We start from the raw sequence: 16,790 nt of genomic DNA, 5'->3' as shown, positions 1-16,790 counted from the left end.
CCCGCATCCCCTGCATTGGCAGGCAGATTCTTAACCACTGTGCCACCAAGGAAGTCCTGTATGTATTTTCATAATCCTTAGAAAGTATTTGTGAAGCAGAATATTTGCTATAGAAAAGTTCACCTTCCAGCCATAAAAATGAATGAAATAATGCCATTTGCAGCAACATGGATGGACCTAGAGATTACCATACTAAGTGAAGTAAGTCAGACAAAGACAAATATCATATGATGTCACTTATATGTAGAATCTTAAAAAATTATGCAAATGAACTTATTTACAAATCGGAAATAGACTCACCAACAGAGAAAACAAACTTATGGTTACCAAAGGGGATAGTGGGGGTGAGGGGCAAGGGGATAAATTAGGAGTTTGGGATTAACAGATACACATTACTATGTATAAAATAGGTAAACGGCAAGGACGTACTGTATAGCACAAGGGACTATACTCAGCTTGTAATAACCTATAATAGAAAAGAATCTGAAAAAGAATATATATATATATAACTGAACCACTTTGTACACTTCAAACTAACACAACATTGTAAATTATTTATACTTTAATCAAAAAAAAGTTCACCTTCACTGTGGTTCTTTTTTATGTGGAAAACCATAATTCAAAGGGTCACGTACCGCAGTGTTCATTGCAGCACTGTTTACAATAGCCAGGACATGGAAGCCACCTAAGTGTCCATCGACAGGTGAATGGATAAAGAAGATGTGGCACATATATTCAATGGAGTATTACTCGGCCATAAAAGGAAACGAAATTGGACTTCCCTGGTGGCACAGTGGTTAAGAATCTGCCTGCCAGTGCAGGAGACACGGGTTCAAGCCCTGGTCCTGGAAGACCCCACATGCCGTGGAACAACTAAGCCCAAGCCCTGGTCCTGGAAGACCCCACATGCTGTGGAACAACTAAGCCCATGTGCCACAGTTACTGAGCCTGTGCTCTAGAGCCCGCGAGCCACAACTGCTGAAGCCTGTGCACCTAGAGCCCATGCTCCACAACAAGAGAAGCCACTGCAATGAGAAGCCCGCGCACCGCAACAAAGAGTAGCCCCCGCTCTCCGCAACTAGAGAAAGCCCGCGCACAGCAACAAAGACCCAACGCAACCAAAAATAAATAAAATTGATTTAAAAAAAGAAAAAGAAATGAAATTGAGTTATTTGTAGTGAGGTGGTTGGACCTAGAGACTGTCATACAGAGTGAAGTAAGAGAAAAACAAATACCGTATGCTAACAAATATACATGGAATCTAAAAAAAAAAAGATTCTAAGGAACCTAGGGACAGGACAGGAATAAAGACACAGATGTAGAGAATGGACTTGAGGACACAGGGAGGGGGGATAGGTAAGCTGGGACGAAGTGAGAGAGTGGCATGAACATATATACACTACCAAATGTAAAATAGCTAGCTAGTGGGAAGCAGCCACATAGCACAGGGAGATCAGCTCCGTGCTTTGTGACCACCTAGAGGGGTGAGATAGGGAGGGTGAGAGGGAAACGCAAGAGGGAGGGGATATGGGGATATATGTATATGTATAGCTGATTCATTTGTTATACAGCAGAAACTAACATACCATTGTAAAGCAATTATACTCCAATAAAGATGTTAAAAAAAGAAAGTTCACCTTCACTGTGGTTCTTTTTTATGTGGAAAGGCCAACTTTACATCCAGAACACATTAAAAATGTCAGATGAGGCATACTGCTTTCTGTGGTTCAACAAAAGTGGCCATCAAATTCTATACTATTTTCATCTAAGCTCTTGGCACAGAGCATGCGTAATTTTAACATTTATACATTTAATATTGATTTTTTTAACTGAAAAATTAAGAGAAAGACTAATTCCCTGTTGTCAGGCTCTAAGTATTCTCAGCAATTTTTAAAAATTTCACTGCAATTCTATTGACCCTAAAATAAGACAAAAGTGTTTTAATTGGTCTCACTAATGATATTGACTAGTATGATGTTGCCTAAAGTAGCAAGTATAACATTTTTTGAATTTGAACCTTTTGTTTTTTCAGTTTATGTTCCAATGATATGTGTGTGTGTGTGTGTGTGTGAGAGAGAGAGAGAGAGAGTGTGTGTGATCATTTAGATTCTTAACTGCTTGGTAATTCTAAAGGGAAAAAGTAGACAGTCATTTACTTGAGGTGTACCATGTGTCACATTCTGTACTGAATGCCCTGGCGTACGTTATCTTACCTAAACATCACCACAAGTCTCTGAAAGAGTTTATTGCAATCTGTGTTTCATAAATGGGAAAGTTGAGACTCAGAGAATTTAAATATTTTTATCATACTTATACTACTAATAAGTAGAGATCCGGGGTCTGACCCAAATCTTTTTCATTCTTCCCACTGTACGGTATGTAGTCCTCTCAGGGAGAACATTTCTTTCTGATACTTTGGGTTTTTTTGTGTGTTATATGAACATGACTGTTAATTATAAACTACATCAAATTCTAGCTGGGAAAAATCAAGGAATATATATAAGTTTAGGAGCTAATGACTTATAAGTAAATAAATTCTAAAAGAAGGGTCTAGCCTGCGCGCACTAAGATGCTGTCATCCCCGCAGTCACTGGGTGGCCCTGGTGCCTTTTGCCAGTCACCTGAGGGAGCCCGTCAGCCATTGTGCTCCTTGTTAGGACCAGGAAATATGACTGGAGCATTTTGTCCCCTCCTTTCTGAACAATATATATTCTACTTGTAATATGGCTGTCAGTTCCCCTTTCTTTCCAGCCATCCGTCATCCTTCAGCATTTTCTCTGGTGCCTGTCACCTGGCCTGGGACAGCAGGGATTACTGTGAGCATAATGAATGAAGGGGAGGGAGCTGCACCGGCCCATTCCCTGCTCTTCTCAGGACTGAGCAACATGTTCCCTAAGAACATTCATGACGGCAGCTCCCAGATTACTTGATTAACGGAAGGCATGTGAGGAGGGGCGAGTTTTGTTTCTCATGCAGAAAATTGAAAAGCTAGAATAAACCTCAGAGGATGGAGACTCGCAGACCATACAGTCTTTGGCCATGACCTTTACTTGTGGTCCTGACAGCTTTATTTTCAAGAACTATTTTCACTGGGTTGGTGCTGTTTATTAGTAATTTAGTTAGCTAGATTTGGACTTGTAGTCTGTGAAGAGGAAATCGCATCAAATGCAGTGTTGCATTTGATGCAACCTCTACAAGGTTCCTGTAGATGGAATTTTGGTTGTAGGTTGAGGTAGGAAGGGGAATTTTTCTTTTCTTTTTAATAAGTATGCCCAATCTTTACTTTTTTTTTTTTTTTTTTTTGCGGTACGCGGGCCTCTCACTGTTGTGGCCTCTCCCGTTGCGGAGCACAGGCTCCGGACGCGCAGGCTCAGCGGCCATGGCTCACGGGCCCAGCCGCTCCGCGGCATGTGGGATCTTCCCGGACCGGGGCACGAACCCGTGTCCCCTGCATCGGCAGGTGGACTCTCAACCACTGCGCCACCAGGGAAGCCCCAATCTTTACTTCTTAATTAGTTTAACCGTACTGTGTGAATCGGTAATAGCCTTTGTGTAGCTAACACAGATTTAGAACAAATGAAGCTATTAGTTTCTAGCTTGATGCGTTGTCATCGTGCCTTTATTTTCACAGCCAAATCTTCCTCCCACTGACATTTCTAGTGGCTGTTTTGCCTTCTTTTTGGTATTTTGCATCTTTAGTTGTTGTTATCTGTGTTCCCCATGTGATTGTCATCAACAAAAGTTGACGAAGCACATCTACTAGCTGTAAGCCTTTAGGGATGCAGAGAGCATTGCTGACATTTGTTAGGTTCTTGGCAGTTCACCAAGGACTTGCACATATAGTTTCTCATCTAATTCTAATAACATTCTACTGAGTTAGGTCATCGTTTCTTCCTTCATTCATTCACCAAATATATATTTTTTAATAAGTACTCTCTGGGATGTTACATTCCAAGTGGGGAGGTGGTTACATAAGAACTAGAAAACAAGTGACAGTAAGAGAAAAGACCTATGTTAAGGTTATGTGGTTTATTTTATAAAGTCACTGTTAGTGGAGTTTTGGACATTGGGAGAGGGGCACTTGACAGTTTAGGTGTAGACCTGGGCCCTAAAGGAATGGTAGGAGGGGAGAGGTCTCCCCAGATGGAGCCCAGTGTGGACCAAGGCATTGAGGTGGTCATACATACAGTGTGTTCAGTGTGCATGAAGATGCGAGTTTGGAGCTGGGGTAGTCAGGCCTGTATTTAATTATTGAGTATCTAAAATCAGAAAACACCAGAACTTTTAGAAACCATTAGAGATCATGCAGTCCAACTCATATCTGTCCTTTAAAGATGTGCTCATATTGAGTAGATAAAGTACCTTATTTTTTGTGTGTAGATTTATGTATTTTGTGGGAAATCATTTATGTTGTTCCTGGAGTGCAGAATATAACCTGATTTCTTCGACACGTGCACGTTGCCTTGGTGATTCAATTCTGACTCGATTTTACGATCTTAGGAAGAGAAGTGTTAGTAAAGAAGTTATTTTTATTCTTTATTTTTTGTTTGTAACCACACCATGTGACCTTTTGAGGAAGATTTTTATTAAGGGAGTAGTGCCTGTTGTAGTGTTGATGCTCTCCTCTCGCTTTCCTTTTAACTGAGTAAAAATCACTGACTTAGCAGAACACATATCTCCAATGCAAATATAATAATACAAGAGGATTTTTTTCCAAATGAGAACAAACAGCTCATGATTTTGAATCTAGAGCTGTACATGCCATTACAGTTTCTGTTTTTCTTAAGAAAATACATCCTTTGATTAGTTGGTGGAAACGACTGAGCCAAGTGGGATTTGTCTAGACTCTGATGCCTCTGGGAAGTCTTGACGATCCAGGCTATGGATTTCTAACGCTTCACATGTTTTTATCAGTCAATTTCCAAGATACCTCAGAGACCATTAAGGCAGATAATATATCAGGTGAGATTTATGTTTGGTATCATGCAGAGAACTATAATTAAAAAGAAACTTTAATTTAGCAAAAATAAGTGCAGTATTGTAAGTGTAGATTGTTAGGGTTTTGAGAAAGTCTATTAAATAGCATCTACCTTTCCTGTCAGAGTTCTGACACTATTATGAAATAGTGTAAGTAAGTAAATGGAAGATGAAATACCACTTTTATGTTGATATAAGCTAGACTGAAAGATGTAGCCTAGTTAAGAGAGCCAGATGAGTTTGCTGACTGAAAATCAAAATTAGACAAATTTACTTACTTATAGAAGGTACTGGACTACTTCATCCTTCTCTGACAAGGTGGGACCTTCATTGCTGAACTTGGTGAGACAATGCTGACTTTGTATAGGCATTCTGGTTTCTAAAGTGGAATAAGGGGGCTACTGAGCTCTGCATGCCCAGCTATTTCTTCTCAATTTTACCAAAGGAGTTAGTTCACTTCCCTTGAGTGGGTAAAAGATGGACAGAGGCCAGGGATTACTTTAATTGAGCTTCATCCTAATGCATAGAAACATGAAGGGGGGGGGCGGGGGAACATTTCTCCCAACACCCCAGGACGTACATTTGTCACATTCTAAACTCTGAAATTAGGATATATCTTAGATCAGTGACATCTTAATGGCTGTCGGCCGGAAGATAGTCATAACGAGTTGTTTTTGCCTCAGTTCGTGTGAGCTGAGTGGTTATTCTTCACATCATGACCCTTCAGTATTTCAATTAGTGAACCTCTTAAGGACCATTTGACGAAAGAGTATTAATCTTGGTGGTTGTAAGAACACCTTCTCTTTAAACCTTCTAATAGTATCAAGAACATGTCGACACTAAACCTTGCAGAATTGGTATCAGCAGCTTGGAGTAAAATACTGGATGTACTCCTTCAAGAAATCCACTTAGTGAAATTGTTCAGAAAACAAAGATAGTGACAACTCTGAGCCATTCAGAAGAGCTGGACTCTGAATATTAAATAGTTTTAAGAATACCTTAACCAACTCACTTTTCTTAGGTTTCCTTATTATATGTGTATGAGAGATTTTGGCTAAATACCTCTTTATCTTAAAAACCTTAATAAATCCTTACATTTACTTATTTATGAATTATTTAACCTAGTTCTGTATATTTAAACTGTAAAGAACTTTCCAATAAGAGAAAAAAAAAAGATTCCAAATAATAAGGAAGCATTGTATACTGTAGTTAGCAGGATTTTTTTTTCTTAGTGTTACTTAAAACAGTAGTGTATCTTACAATTAGTGAGGTCTTAGATTTGATGAAATATGCTTGGTTAGGTTCATGTGGGCCTCTGCTGCAACCTTTCGAGCCCTAGACAAGCCTGAATGGCACTTCTTCCTAACCCTGAAGTTTTTTTTGTTTTTTTGTTTTTTTTGTGTTACGCGGGCCTCTCACTGCTGTGACCTCTCCCGTTGCGGAGCACAGGCTCCGGACGCGCAGGCTCAGCGGCCATGGCTCACGGGTCCAGCCGCTCCGCGGCATGTGGGATCTTCCCGGACCGGGGCACAAACCCGTGTCCCCCTGCATCGGCAGGCAGACTCTCAACCACTGCGCCACCAGGGAAGCCCTCCCCTGAAGTTTTCACGCTGTACAAGGTTGACAGTGGTGATAAGAGATCAAAATTTTAACCGTAACTGGGTTGTACCCTTGCATTGTTTCTTTACATATACAGTTATTCTTAACTGTGCTTCCATGTTCTCACTCCAGAGTGAAAATGCGAATCCATTGCTTATTTAATGAGGAAGACTGAATCAAGTCATTCAAAATAAAATAATTTTGTAAATATTAAAGGCAGCTGTTTTCAAAGGATCTTCCTTGTGATAGTGTAACATACATCTGATAGGCTTATTTCTTTGCAAAAGTTCTGATAAGCTAATGTCTCTTTTATTTTTTTTCTGAAAGGGGGTCCTGATGACAACTTAATTGAAGGTGGAGGAACAAAATTTGTCTGCAAACCTGGAGCCAGAAATATTACTGTCATATTCCATCCATTATTAAGGTAAGTCAAATCCTATGTACTTACTGAAGATCAATATTTTCATTATTTATGCTAATGTACTGAATGCCAGTAGGTCAGTCAGCATTGAAACAAGTCATAAAAAGAACTTTTTCCATTTTATAGGACCTCACAATCAAAGTTCGTCAATAGAAAATTAATGTCAACCCCACTAAGTAGCTACTTGGTCTCAGGAGTAATTCTTCATAGATACATTTATTTGATTTTCTTTCTTAACTACTCCCTGTCCCTGTCCTGTTCCTTGTCACTATCCCTTAACTATTTCAGGGGTTGGCAAACTATGGCCCACAGGAGAAATCTAGCCTGTCCCTTGTTTTTCTAAATAAATTTTTATTGCCAGAGTCAGGCTCATCCATTTATGTATTGCCCATAACAGTTTGGGGGCTCTATTTGCAGAGTTGAATATTTGCAGCAGAATCCATATGCTTCACACAGCCTAAAATATTTACTTACTGGCCCTTTACAGGAAAAAAGAGCAGCACCATGATCTGTCTGTTTTAAACTAATGACTCAGATATCCTTTGAGAACTGGCAGGTCTCTGAACAAATATGATTTACAAAAACTGAAAGGCATTATATCAATCAAATATGTGGTTTTATATATTGAAGGATAAAACTTGTTAGTGATGAGAATGAAATCTATTAAAATGCTCAGTTTGTTGTGATACTGTGATTTAAGAAAATAAGAATCTGTGATACTTCCATTTAAAAACCTTCTAAGCCCTAAATACCTTTAAAAAGGTACTTTTGCGGGGGGCGCGCAGGGAAGGGGTGTGGTTATTCAGTGGATCTCAAGTTTCAGTTTTATAAGATGAGAAAGTCCTACAGATGTTACACAATAATGTGCATATAGTTCACACTTCTGTACTGCACACCTGAAAAAGGTTAAGAAATGGTAAATTACATGTGTGTGTTTCTTTTAATTTATTCATTATGGCTGCGTTGGGTCTTTGTTGCTGCACACGGGCTTTCTCTAGTTGCGGCGAGCGGGGGCTACTCTTGGTTGCAGTGCGCGGGCTTCTCATTGTGGTGGCTTCTCTTGTTGTGGAGCACGGACTCTAGGCTCATGAGCTCAGCAGTTGTGGCACGCGGGCTCTAGAGCGCAGGCTCAGTAGTTGTGGTGCACAGGCTTAGTTGCTCCACAGCATGTGGGATCTTCCCCGACCAGGGCTCGAACCCATGTCCCCTGCATTGGCAGGCGGATTCTTAATCACTGCACCACCAGGGAAGCCCAAATTACATGTTACGTGTTTTTGAGTACAACAAAAAAGGGTACTTTGGGAACATAGATATACAATATAATATTAATTAATTGATTTATAATTAATTAATCACCTAGGTAGATAGATTAATATTAATTCATCTACCTAGGTAGATAGATTGATAGGTAGATAGCGTGCGTGTGTGTTTTTGATTATTGGAGTTAGCGTGAATGTCATAGAGTGAAGTAATTCTGTATTTCTTTTCCGAATATTTTTTATCCTTGAGAAATGCACAAAAGTTGGCCCACCCATGTCAGTTTGATGTGTGCATTGGCATTTGGCAGAATATTATTCTGAGTGTTCACAGGTATGTGATATTTTTATACCGATACATGTTTGTACTTAACGAGCTAAAGCTTATATAGACATTTTGAAAGATGCTGGTGATTAGACAGTCTAGCAAATAACATTGTAGGTCATACATTATTCACGCATGGGAGGAAATTTTGCTGTCTTATCGCATTTTTATGACACAATGTTTTTTCCTTGTCCTCAGAATTATGAAAAATATTGCTATCTTTTCAAACTGTTTGACCTGTGAAGGCCTGTGAAGCACTTGAGTGGCGGTGTATTTAGATTTCAAACCCCACGTTTGAGTCACTGCTTTGGAATTTATATAATAAAAGTTAGATGCTTTTAGTCTTCAAACTAAGTAACGTTTGGAGATTATAAATTTTTTTTCTAAGCTTTCTCTTACTTTTGTATTTTCAAAATATGTTGTGTGATACATGCCTGAACACTGATTGCAAGTAACTGGTAATTTTATATTAATGGAGTAAATTGGAGGGTCAGTCACGGTTCCAGCCAACATGTCAATGCACATTTCAGCAACAATGTGAAGAGAGGTAAGAGAAGCCAGTCTAGTTAGCAGAAAAGGGTAGGCCGGTCCTTATGAGAAACAGTAGGAAGAACTGAAAATCTTAGTGAAAAACAGAGGATTTGATATCTAATTTCAAATATATGTGCCACTTAAAAGAAATAAAGTGGTTTTGTTTTTTTCTAAATCTGGATTAGAGCTAGTTAGTTGGTTGGATGGTAGAGAGATTTGACTGTACATAATGAGAATTTTCTAATGAGTCAGGCAATTCAAAAATAGGGAAGTTTTCCTTGGAAGACAGTATCGTTCCTAGAGATGCTTAATCAAAAGATGCAGTTAACAAGATGCTGAATTGTGAGGTCAACATTCTTTAAATACATGATTGGAATTCTTTGTAATATACTCTGCAGCTTGGGTTCCTTTTTTATGTTTCAGTTTAGTGCTCATGGTTATCACTGACCAGGTCAAGGCCTAGCTGACCAAGGCTGTGTCATTACAGCTTTGGCTTTCTTCTTTCCGACACAGAGTAAGGGAGACACTCAGACCATGACTGTACGTAGAGCAATTATTAGAATCTCTACAATGGAGTTCCTTCTACTGTCTGTCTTTTTTTCTTCTCTGCTCCTGTTTTTGTATTTTCCTTTTTTTTTTTTTCCTTGTGCCAGTAACTGGTACATGTGATTATAAGTTAACCCTTACAGTGACTCTTAAGGCAAAAAGAAGGCATGCTTGCTTCTTTCTGCTGTAAAGCTAATATGGGACTAAAACTATATTTTCAAGTAAACCTAAAATCATCATGACTGCTGCCATGATTTTGACCTAGATTTAAGCTGATATTCTAGTTGCAGATTTTCTTCTCATTATCAATTACATTTTCTAATGGTCAATTAAAATGATTGGAAGCGTACATATGAAAGACTGTAGAGGAGATTCTTTTCAGAGCAAAATGTTTACATAATTGGTGTGTTGCTTTTTATGTATTCTGAACATGTATTTGTCTTGGACTGCAGTAGCCAATATATGCTTATTCAGCGTTCAGTGAAATATGTTTCCATCCAGCTGGAGGCCCATTTACATCTGATTTTGAAACCTAAATTGATAATGTAATTTGGTATCAAAAATAACATAGGAATACCTAGAGGAAAAACGTGGTCTCTCCCTTTAATAACTTATATTCCTTCTGGGTGTTGGCTATACACTGTTTCTCTGTATTTTATCTTACCCTTCCCTTTGCTTCTCAGAAAACACCCCCTCCCCGCGTCCATTTTGTTCTCTTATTTCTGCTTTGCATACTTTGTTACAGGGCTCTTGCTTGGTCATTATCAACTTTCTTACATTCAGTAATTGTCATTTGAACATTTAATTATTAATACTGCCTACTATTTTTTTTTAAACACGTCGTACAGCAAGTGAAATATTTTTCCATTTCATGGTCAAGAAACCCTTTTAATTTTCCTTTTGTCGTTAAAAACAAACAAACAAACAAAAAGAAGCCTCAAACTAAGCACAGTAATTTTTTGAGACTTTATTATTTAATAAGTGAGAGAGGAGTGTTCTTTGATTCAAGCAAGAGAAGCAAGAACAACAGATTTAAAGAATCAAGGTGGAAGTACCATAAGAGAAGGTTTAATGTTTAATTACCTTAATTTAATGTTTTGGTAAGAGCATTGGTTTTGAACTTGGAAATGCTGGGTTTGCCCTTTCTTTTCTTTTGCAATTGAAATAGATACTGGAGTTTTTGATGTCCTTGAGTGAGTAGTTTTCAGTACTTCTGGGAGAATTTTAATTACTTAGTGATTATTATTATTAAACTCATTGAGTATTCTTTAAAGCCTATTCCTGTAAGCTATCACCTTGTAAATAGGTAAGAAAGTATTTGACGCATAGCAAGAAGAAAAAAGTGTAATGCCAGAAAGTTTCTAGGATATTGCTCCTTAGTGAAAGAATATTGAAGTATTTTACTTAATTGGGCTCTATGAATTCAAAATCTGTAAATATTTTGAAAGCTAATCTTTTTTTTTTTTCTTTTTCATTCTTATTGGGATATGACATACTGAGTTGGCCGAAAAGGTCATTCAGGTTTTTCTGAACATCTTACAGAAAAACCAGAACTAACTTTTCGGCCGACCTAATACATTAATGTGTCTAAATCCTTACATGTATATTTTCATATACTTGTATGCATTTTTACATATGTGTCCCAAAAGGTAACCATGACCCAGGTCAATATATGAAACACTGATATAGATCATTTGCGGTGCCCCAGAAGATTCCTCCTATTGACAGTTGATAGCCATCCCTCATAGGTAGTCATTGTTCTTATTTCTTTGGTTGTAGGTAGATGGGTTTTGCTTGAACTTCATCTGAATGGAATACTACAATACGTCCTCTTTGGTGTCTGGCTTCTTCGGTGTAACATTATGTCTGTGTCAGTTACCGTGTTTTTGGAAGTAGTAGCAGTAGTTGGTTTCTTTATGTCAGTCACTGTACCAGTATACCACTGAAATTTGCAGTTATAAAAACACAATATTTAATTACTGTTTTGGAGTAAATGAGAACTTTTTAGGATTTTATGGTCCGAAGACCTGCTTACAATTTAAACTCCTTCAAAACAACTTTTCAAGAAATCTTTTGCTTGCCTATCTTGTGGGACCAAGGAGCCACCCACGCAAGTAAGAGATTGTGGGGACAGCTGGGGCGTGGTCTAGCTAGGTGGGCTAGGTGGTGAGCCAGGGTGCCCAGAAGCCAGACTACTTAGATAATGAATATATACTGTGTCCTTGGAAGTAAAAGCCTGGGAAGATAAAATTAATTGACTCTGTATTTCCCAGACTTTGGGATTTATGAATCAGTCAGTGAAAAAATAATTAGAACCAACATAATTTGCCAGTTTTAATAAAGAACAAGAATTTCAACACTAAGAAAAGTAAAATTCATATAACCCAGAATTAAGAATTATGTTTCTCACAGAAAGATAGTTGGCAACTTAAGTCAACATTCTCAGGCAAATATTAATACGTAGGAATATCACAGCAAGCAATGAGCAGGCTGAGGCCCAGCTGAGAGGCTCTACCATAATTGTAGAGAGGAGGTAAATCATGTGGTTCTGGTCCATAACGGACAGTCAGTAAAAATGTTTTGAGCAAATGAGTCATTGGCAAGTGCGTAGGCAGGTTTTAAAAGCACAAAGTAAACTTGATCGATATTAAGTATTCTTTTAGTAGGTCTTGGAGTCTTGCATTTTAATTCTTGCTTATTAAAAGATACGTGTTTTTAACCTCTTTATACTATCTTGCGCTTATTGTTAATTACCGTTTTTCATGGCCTTCACTTTAGCTACTCGGTTATTAGAATATAGTATATTCTGTCCAGTCACGTTTGTCATAGCCACTCTGTTTTCGGAGTTTTAATCCATCTGCAGCCTCTCCTGTGGCCACGAGAACTCCCTGTCAGCAGAGATGCCTGCCGCCCCCCGGCAGCTCTCTTGCTGTGCCCAGTGTGCTTGGGGTGCTGGCATCAGCAAAGCCATCAATATCTCATTTGCGTATTTTATTTATTTTTTAAATGTCAGAGTGGAAATAAGGATAGCAAAGAAAATTGTATGAAAAGAGGCTACTAAATCGATTCTTTAAAGTGAAATTAGAAATGCTGAGCGGGTTTGATAGAGGCGCATCAGTGCTCAAAAATGCATCTGAGTGAATCTACACTTCTTTCTTATTTTGAAGCTTTCAAGAAAATTGAAATGAGGATTTCACTGAAGAATAAAAAGGACCCAACATCCTTCTCTGAAAGTTGGAAGCCCTATTCTTTATAAGCCTTAATTCATTACATTTTCTCTTTTACATATTTTTCATTGATGTGTTGATTTTTCAAGATGCAACTCCCGACATTCACTAGGAGTTGAATGTACTTAAAATAAACTGAAATTTCATGGAAAATTCTTCAATTTAATCATATATTTCTGTTAATTACTTTTTATTCATTTACTCCTTTTTTTCAACAAATATTTATTGAACGATTCATGTGTGCCAGACATTGTCCTTGCCTTTGTTCCTTATTAAAGCATTGTAGTAATTTGAGAATAGAAGAAGATCCGTGACAAAGCAGTCCATTATCCCACCAGTGCTAAATTTCCTTAATTTTTCCTATTTACTCTTAGGCATTTATTTGTTGTAGAGGTACATCTCTTTGTGTGGCCTTTCCTTTTTCAGAGGCAGTTTCTCCTCTAGCCTTAGTGCCATTTCCCTCCATGCCCTCTGGGATCTTGTTCTTTTTGTTAGCTCCTATCACTTCTCTGTCTTCAGTCATTTCCTCCCTGCTGGCTCCTTCCCTGGGACCCATAAATATGCTCAACCTCTCCCATTTTATAAAATCTCTTTTCTTAATCCTGCATATCACACACACCCCCGCCCCCATCCCCAACCTATCACTTAAGTTTCCTGTTTCCTTACTACTGAGCTGTTCAAGTATATGCTGTGCTCTTCATTCCCTTCTCACCCTGCCCATTCATTTGCACACTCTTGACCCAGACCCGTCACCGTCTCAATGCCAAATCTCAAGGGTATTTTTCAGCCTTGTCTTACGTGGTTTCATTACTCTTTTACACAACTGATCCTGCTTTTGTATTTCAACCTTTTCCTTCTTTGCTTCTCTGTCACCACTGTCTCTGGCCTCTTGTTCCTCTTCAGATCATCGTTCTCAGGCTTGTTAAGTTTCCCTTCTCTCTACCTGCTCACTCAACACGTGTTCTCCACAGAGCCTTCCTAGGCTCTTCTTTGCTTACTCTGCCATTATCTCACCCATTCAGTATTTTTAGCTATAACTTTCAAAACGGTATCTCCAAACTGAACTGTCTCCAAAGGTCCGGGAAGCAGGTTCGGGTCTAAAACTGAACTACTAATAATTATCTGTCTAAATTTTCCATCCCCAACCTTTACTCCCCTATGCATACCTACATCCTATGCCAAATCTTCTTCTGCTTCTAATCTTCCTTTATTGCCTGTCCTGAGAGATGGATGCCTCCAGCTCTTTGGTGATCCAGACCAAAAATATCTTGGCATCCACTTAGAAAGCTCTCATCCTCCTTACCTGACTCATGCCCTGTCATTGATTTTTTGTCACTTCTGCTTCATAATTATGTCTCATGTCCATTCTCTCCTTCCCATACCTGTTGCCATTGCTTTACTCTCTCAGCTTTCTAATTGGTTCCCATTACTCCAAACTTAAGCTTCTCTAATCTGTCTTCCATACCGCTACCAGAACGATTGTGCTGCTTCCCTCTTCTTTGTGATTTCCTGTTGTCTGCTACTGCAGTCGGAATGACTTTTTGTAGAGTATAAGTCCTTCTTGACCTTATCCGTACAGCTCTTACACTCACCTTTTATACTTTAGACCCTCACTAGACCTTTCCTTTCCCTAGGTCTGTCATGCTATTACCCACATTTATTTATTTCTATCCAAAATCTACCCACCCATGCCAACCTTCTACTCATTTTCATTATCTGGCGTACACTTTATTGTTTCAGATTCAGTCATGTCTGGGCTTCTCTATCAACTTTAACTGGTCTTACACTCACCCGCCCTTGAAAGATGTGAGTTGAGTTTCCTTTTGAATTTTTTGAGATTTCCTTTTGAATTTTTTAAGTTATCTTGCTTCAGACATATTTTCATTATAGCACTGAACACATCATCTTGGGATGGCTCAGGGCAGGACACAGTCTTATTTTGAAATTAATATACCCACACCCAGTGAAAATGTTAGAATAGAAAAATAACTGCCTTATCGTGGGAAAATGGTAACATCTACAATTACTAGTGATGTTTGGGAAGAAGGAGCAGAATAAGGATGAGAAAGGGAGTTGCATTGTATTCAAACTTAAGATTATTTATTTATTTATTTATTTATTTTTTGCGGTATGCGGGCCTCTCACTGTTGTGGCCTCTCCCGCTGCGGAGCACAGGCTCTGGACGCGCAGGCTCAGCGTCCGTGGCTTACGGGCCCAGCCGTTCCGCAACACGTGGGATCCTCCCGGACCGGGGCACGAACCCGTGTCTCCTGCATCGGCAGGCGGACTGTCAACCACTGCGCCACCAGGGAAGCCCAAACTTAAGATCTTTGCTTGGATATCTATTTGATATCCAAAGAGATAAATTATAAAATTTCCAAATATGTTTTGTGGTAAAGTTATTTAAGGAGAACTTATTCTTATTTAGGTCATTGTAGAGATGAGGATGAAGCAGAGAGGAAGTCACCTCTTTTGCTACCTTTAGTGCTTTTGTTAGCTGAGAGGCTGCCTGTGTTTGATTTAAAATGATCATCTGTAAAACTCCTTAAGGTAGACCGATAATTTCCCATGACAGCACATAAAGCGCTTTCTGTCCTCCCCTCCCCAAACCCAAGCACACACACCACAGGTACTTCCTGTGTGAGACATTTGTTTAAAGTCGCCTGTCAGAAAAGGTGCGACAACAAGTCTCTCAGGTTTGAAGTTTGCAAACATCCTTCCAACTTACTGAACATCACAAAGGCTGTCAAAATTTTTATTTCCCCATATTTTCTCTTTTCTCGAGGAGAAAAACCATTACAGATGTAAATGTTAGGAGCATTTTGTTATAGGCTTTGGAGAGTCTGCAGGAAGTTTTATTCATAGTTTGGACTGGGGAGAGGAAGGGAGCCTCTGCTGCCATTTTGAAACGTTTCTAGCAATTTAAGTGAACTGCACTGCTGGGAACTAGATATTTTTTCTTCCAAATATTAGTTATATCTCATTTCCTTTTTTCTACTTTCTCTGAAAAATAGGCCTTGATATTTCTAAATTTTCAATTTATTTTTCCTTTTAGTTTCTTCTCAGTCTTTTAGACTCTCTACCAAACCCATTCTTGTATTAAACATCCACACAGGGATTTACCGGGGGGTTGGATGAAACATGTTTATATGTGCTACACTTGTTTCAGATATTATTTGGTGGATAGTGAATAACTACTGAGAAAGAAACCAGTTGTTCTTCTAAATATAATTAGCAACCCCAGCCTAGAAGAAGTTTGCATTGGGTTGTGATGAAGCCTGTGGCATGCCCTCTGCGCAGACAAGAAGGGGAAGACAGATGCATTTCTAATGCAATCAGGAAGCCCCTCTGTAATTTAAATATATTAGCATATCCTGAGAAAGGTGGTGTTTGACTGTCCCTAAGATAACTCAAAGTCTCTCCCAAACAAACATGATTGAATTACTTGAGGGAAGGCATTAAGGCAGCAGGCGTGGTCCTTAATGGAGCAATGCTGTCTATGCCCGTTATCACAGCAAACTCCAAGAAAACTTACTGAAGTCCTAAGGAGTCAGTTTATTGATGCAGTCCTAGTGATTTTGCTAGCATCGCTCACATCCAGTTTGCCACCAGAAGTTTGATGCCGTGCAAACATTGCATTTCTGGAACACTAATATTGTTTCCTACTTGTACCCAGAAAGAATAATGAGTATACATCTTGGATCCTTGTATTTCAGGTTATATATAAAAGAGTAAATAATCGTTTTGAAACATTCTGAATTCTAGGAATGTTAGGGTAATGTGGGATGAAATTGATCATCTAAGCATACATGCTGGGTATCACTTTTGCAATCTGCTTGTGTATCATAAAGGTCTCAAGTAAATAATAATAAAAATAACTAAAATTATTGAGCCCTAGTGATATCCCC

The 16,790-nt window shown here is 38.8% G+C and overlaps 1 protein-coding gene across 2 annotated transcripts in view; it reads left to right on the top strand.

Moving 5' to 3' along the window:
* Positions 1–16,790, top strand: part of EXOC4 (exocyst complex component 4) — an 856,192-nt gene that overhangs the window by 413,377 nt on the left and 426,025 nt on the right. For both annotated transcript variants that reach the window (XR_004351419.1, XM_032642974.1), the window contains exon 10: positions 6,904–7,000. Coding sequence is in view for 1 of the 2 variants with exons in the window: in XM_032642974.1 (XP_032498865.1) it covers positions 6,904–7,000 (97 nt within the window). In the remaining variant the exon portion in view is untranslated. The remainder of the gene's footprint in view (positions 1–6,903; positions 7,001–16,790) is intronic.

This window comes from Phocoena sinus, chromosome 9 (assembly GCF_008692025.1).
Source record: "Phocoena sinus isolate mPhoSin1 chromosome 9, mPhoSin1.pri, whole genome shotgun sequence".
NCBI classification, from domain to species: Eukaryota; Metazoa; Chordata; class Mammalia; order Artiodactyla; family Phocoenidae; genus Phocoena; species Phocoena sinus.
The sequence above is the reverse complement of the archived record's forward strand: the minus strand, read 5'-3'. Positions and strand labels throughout refer to the sequence as shown.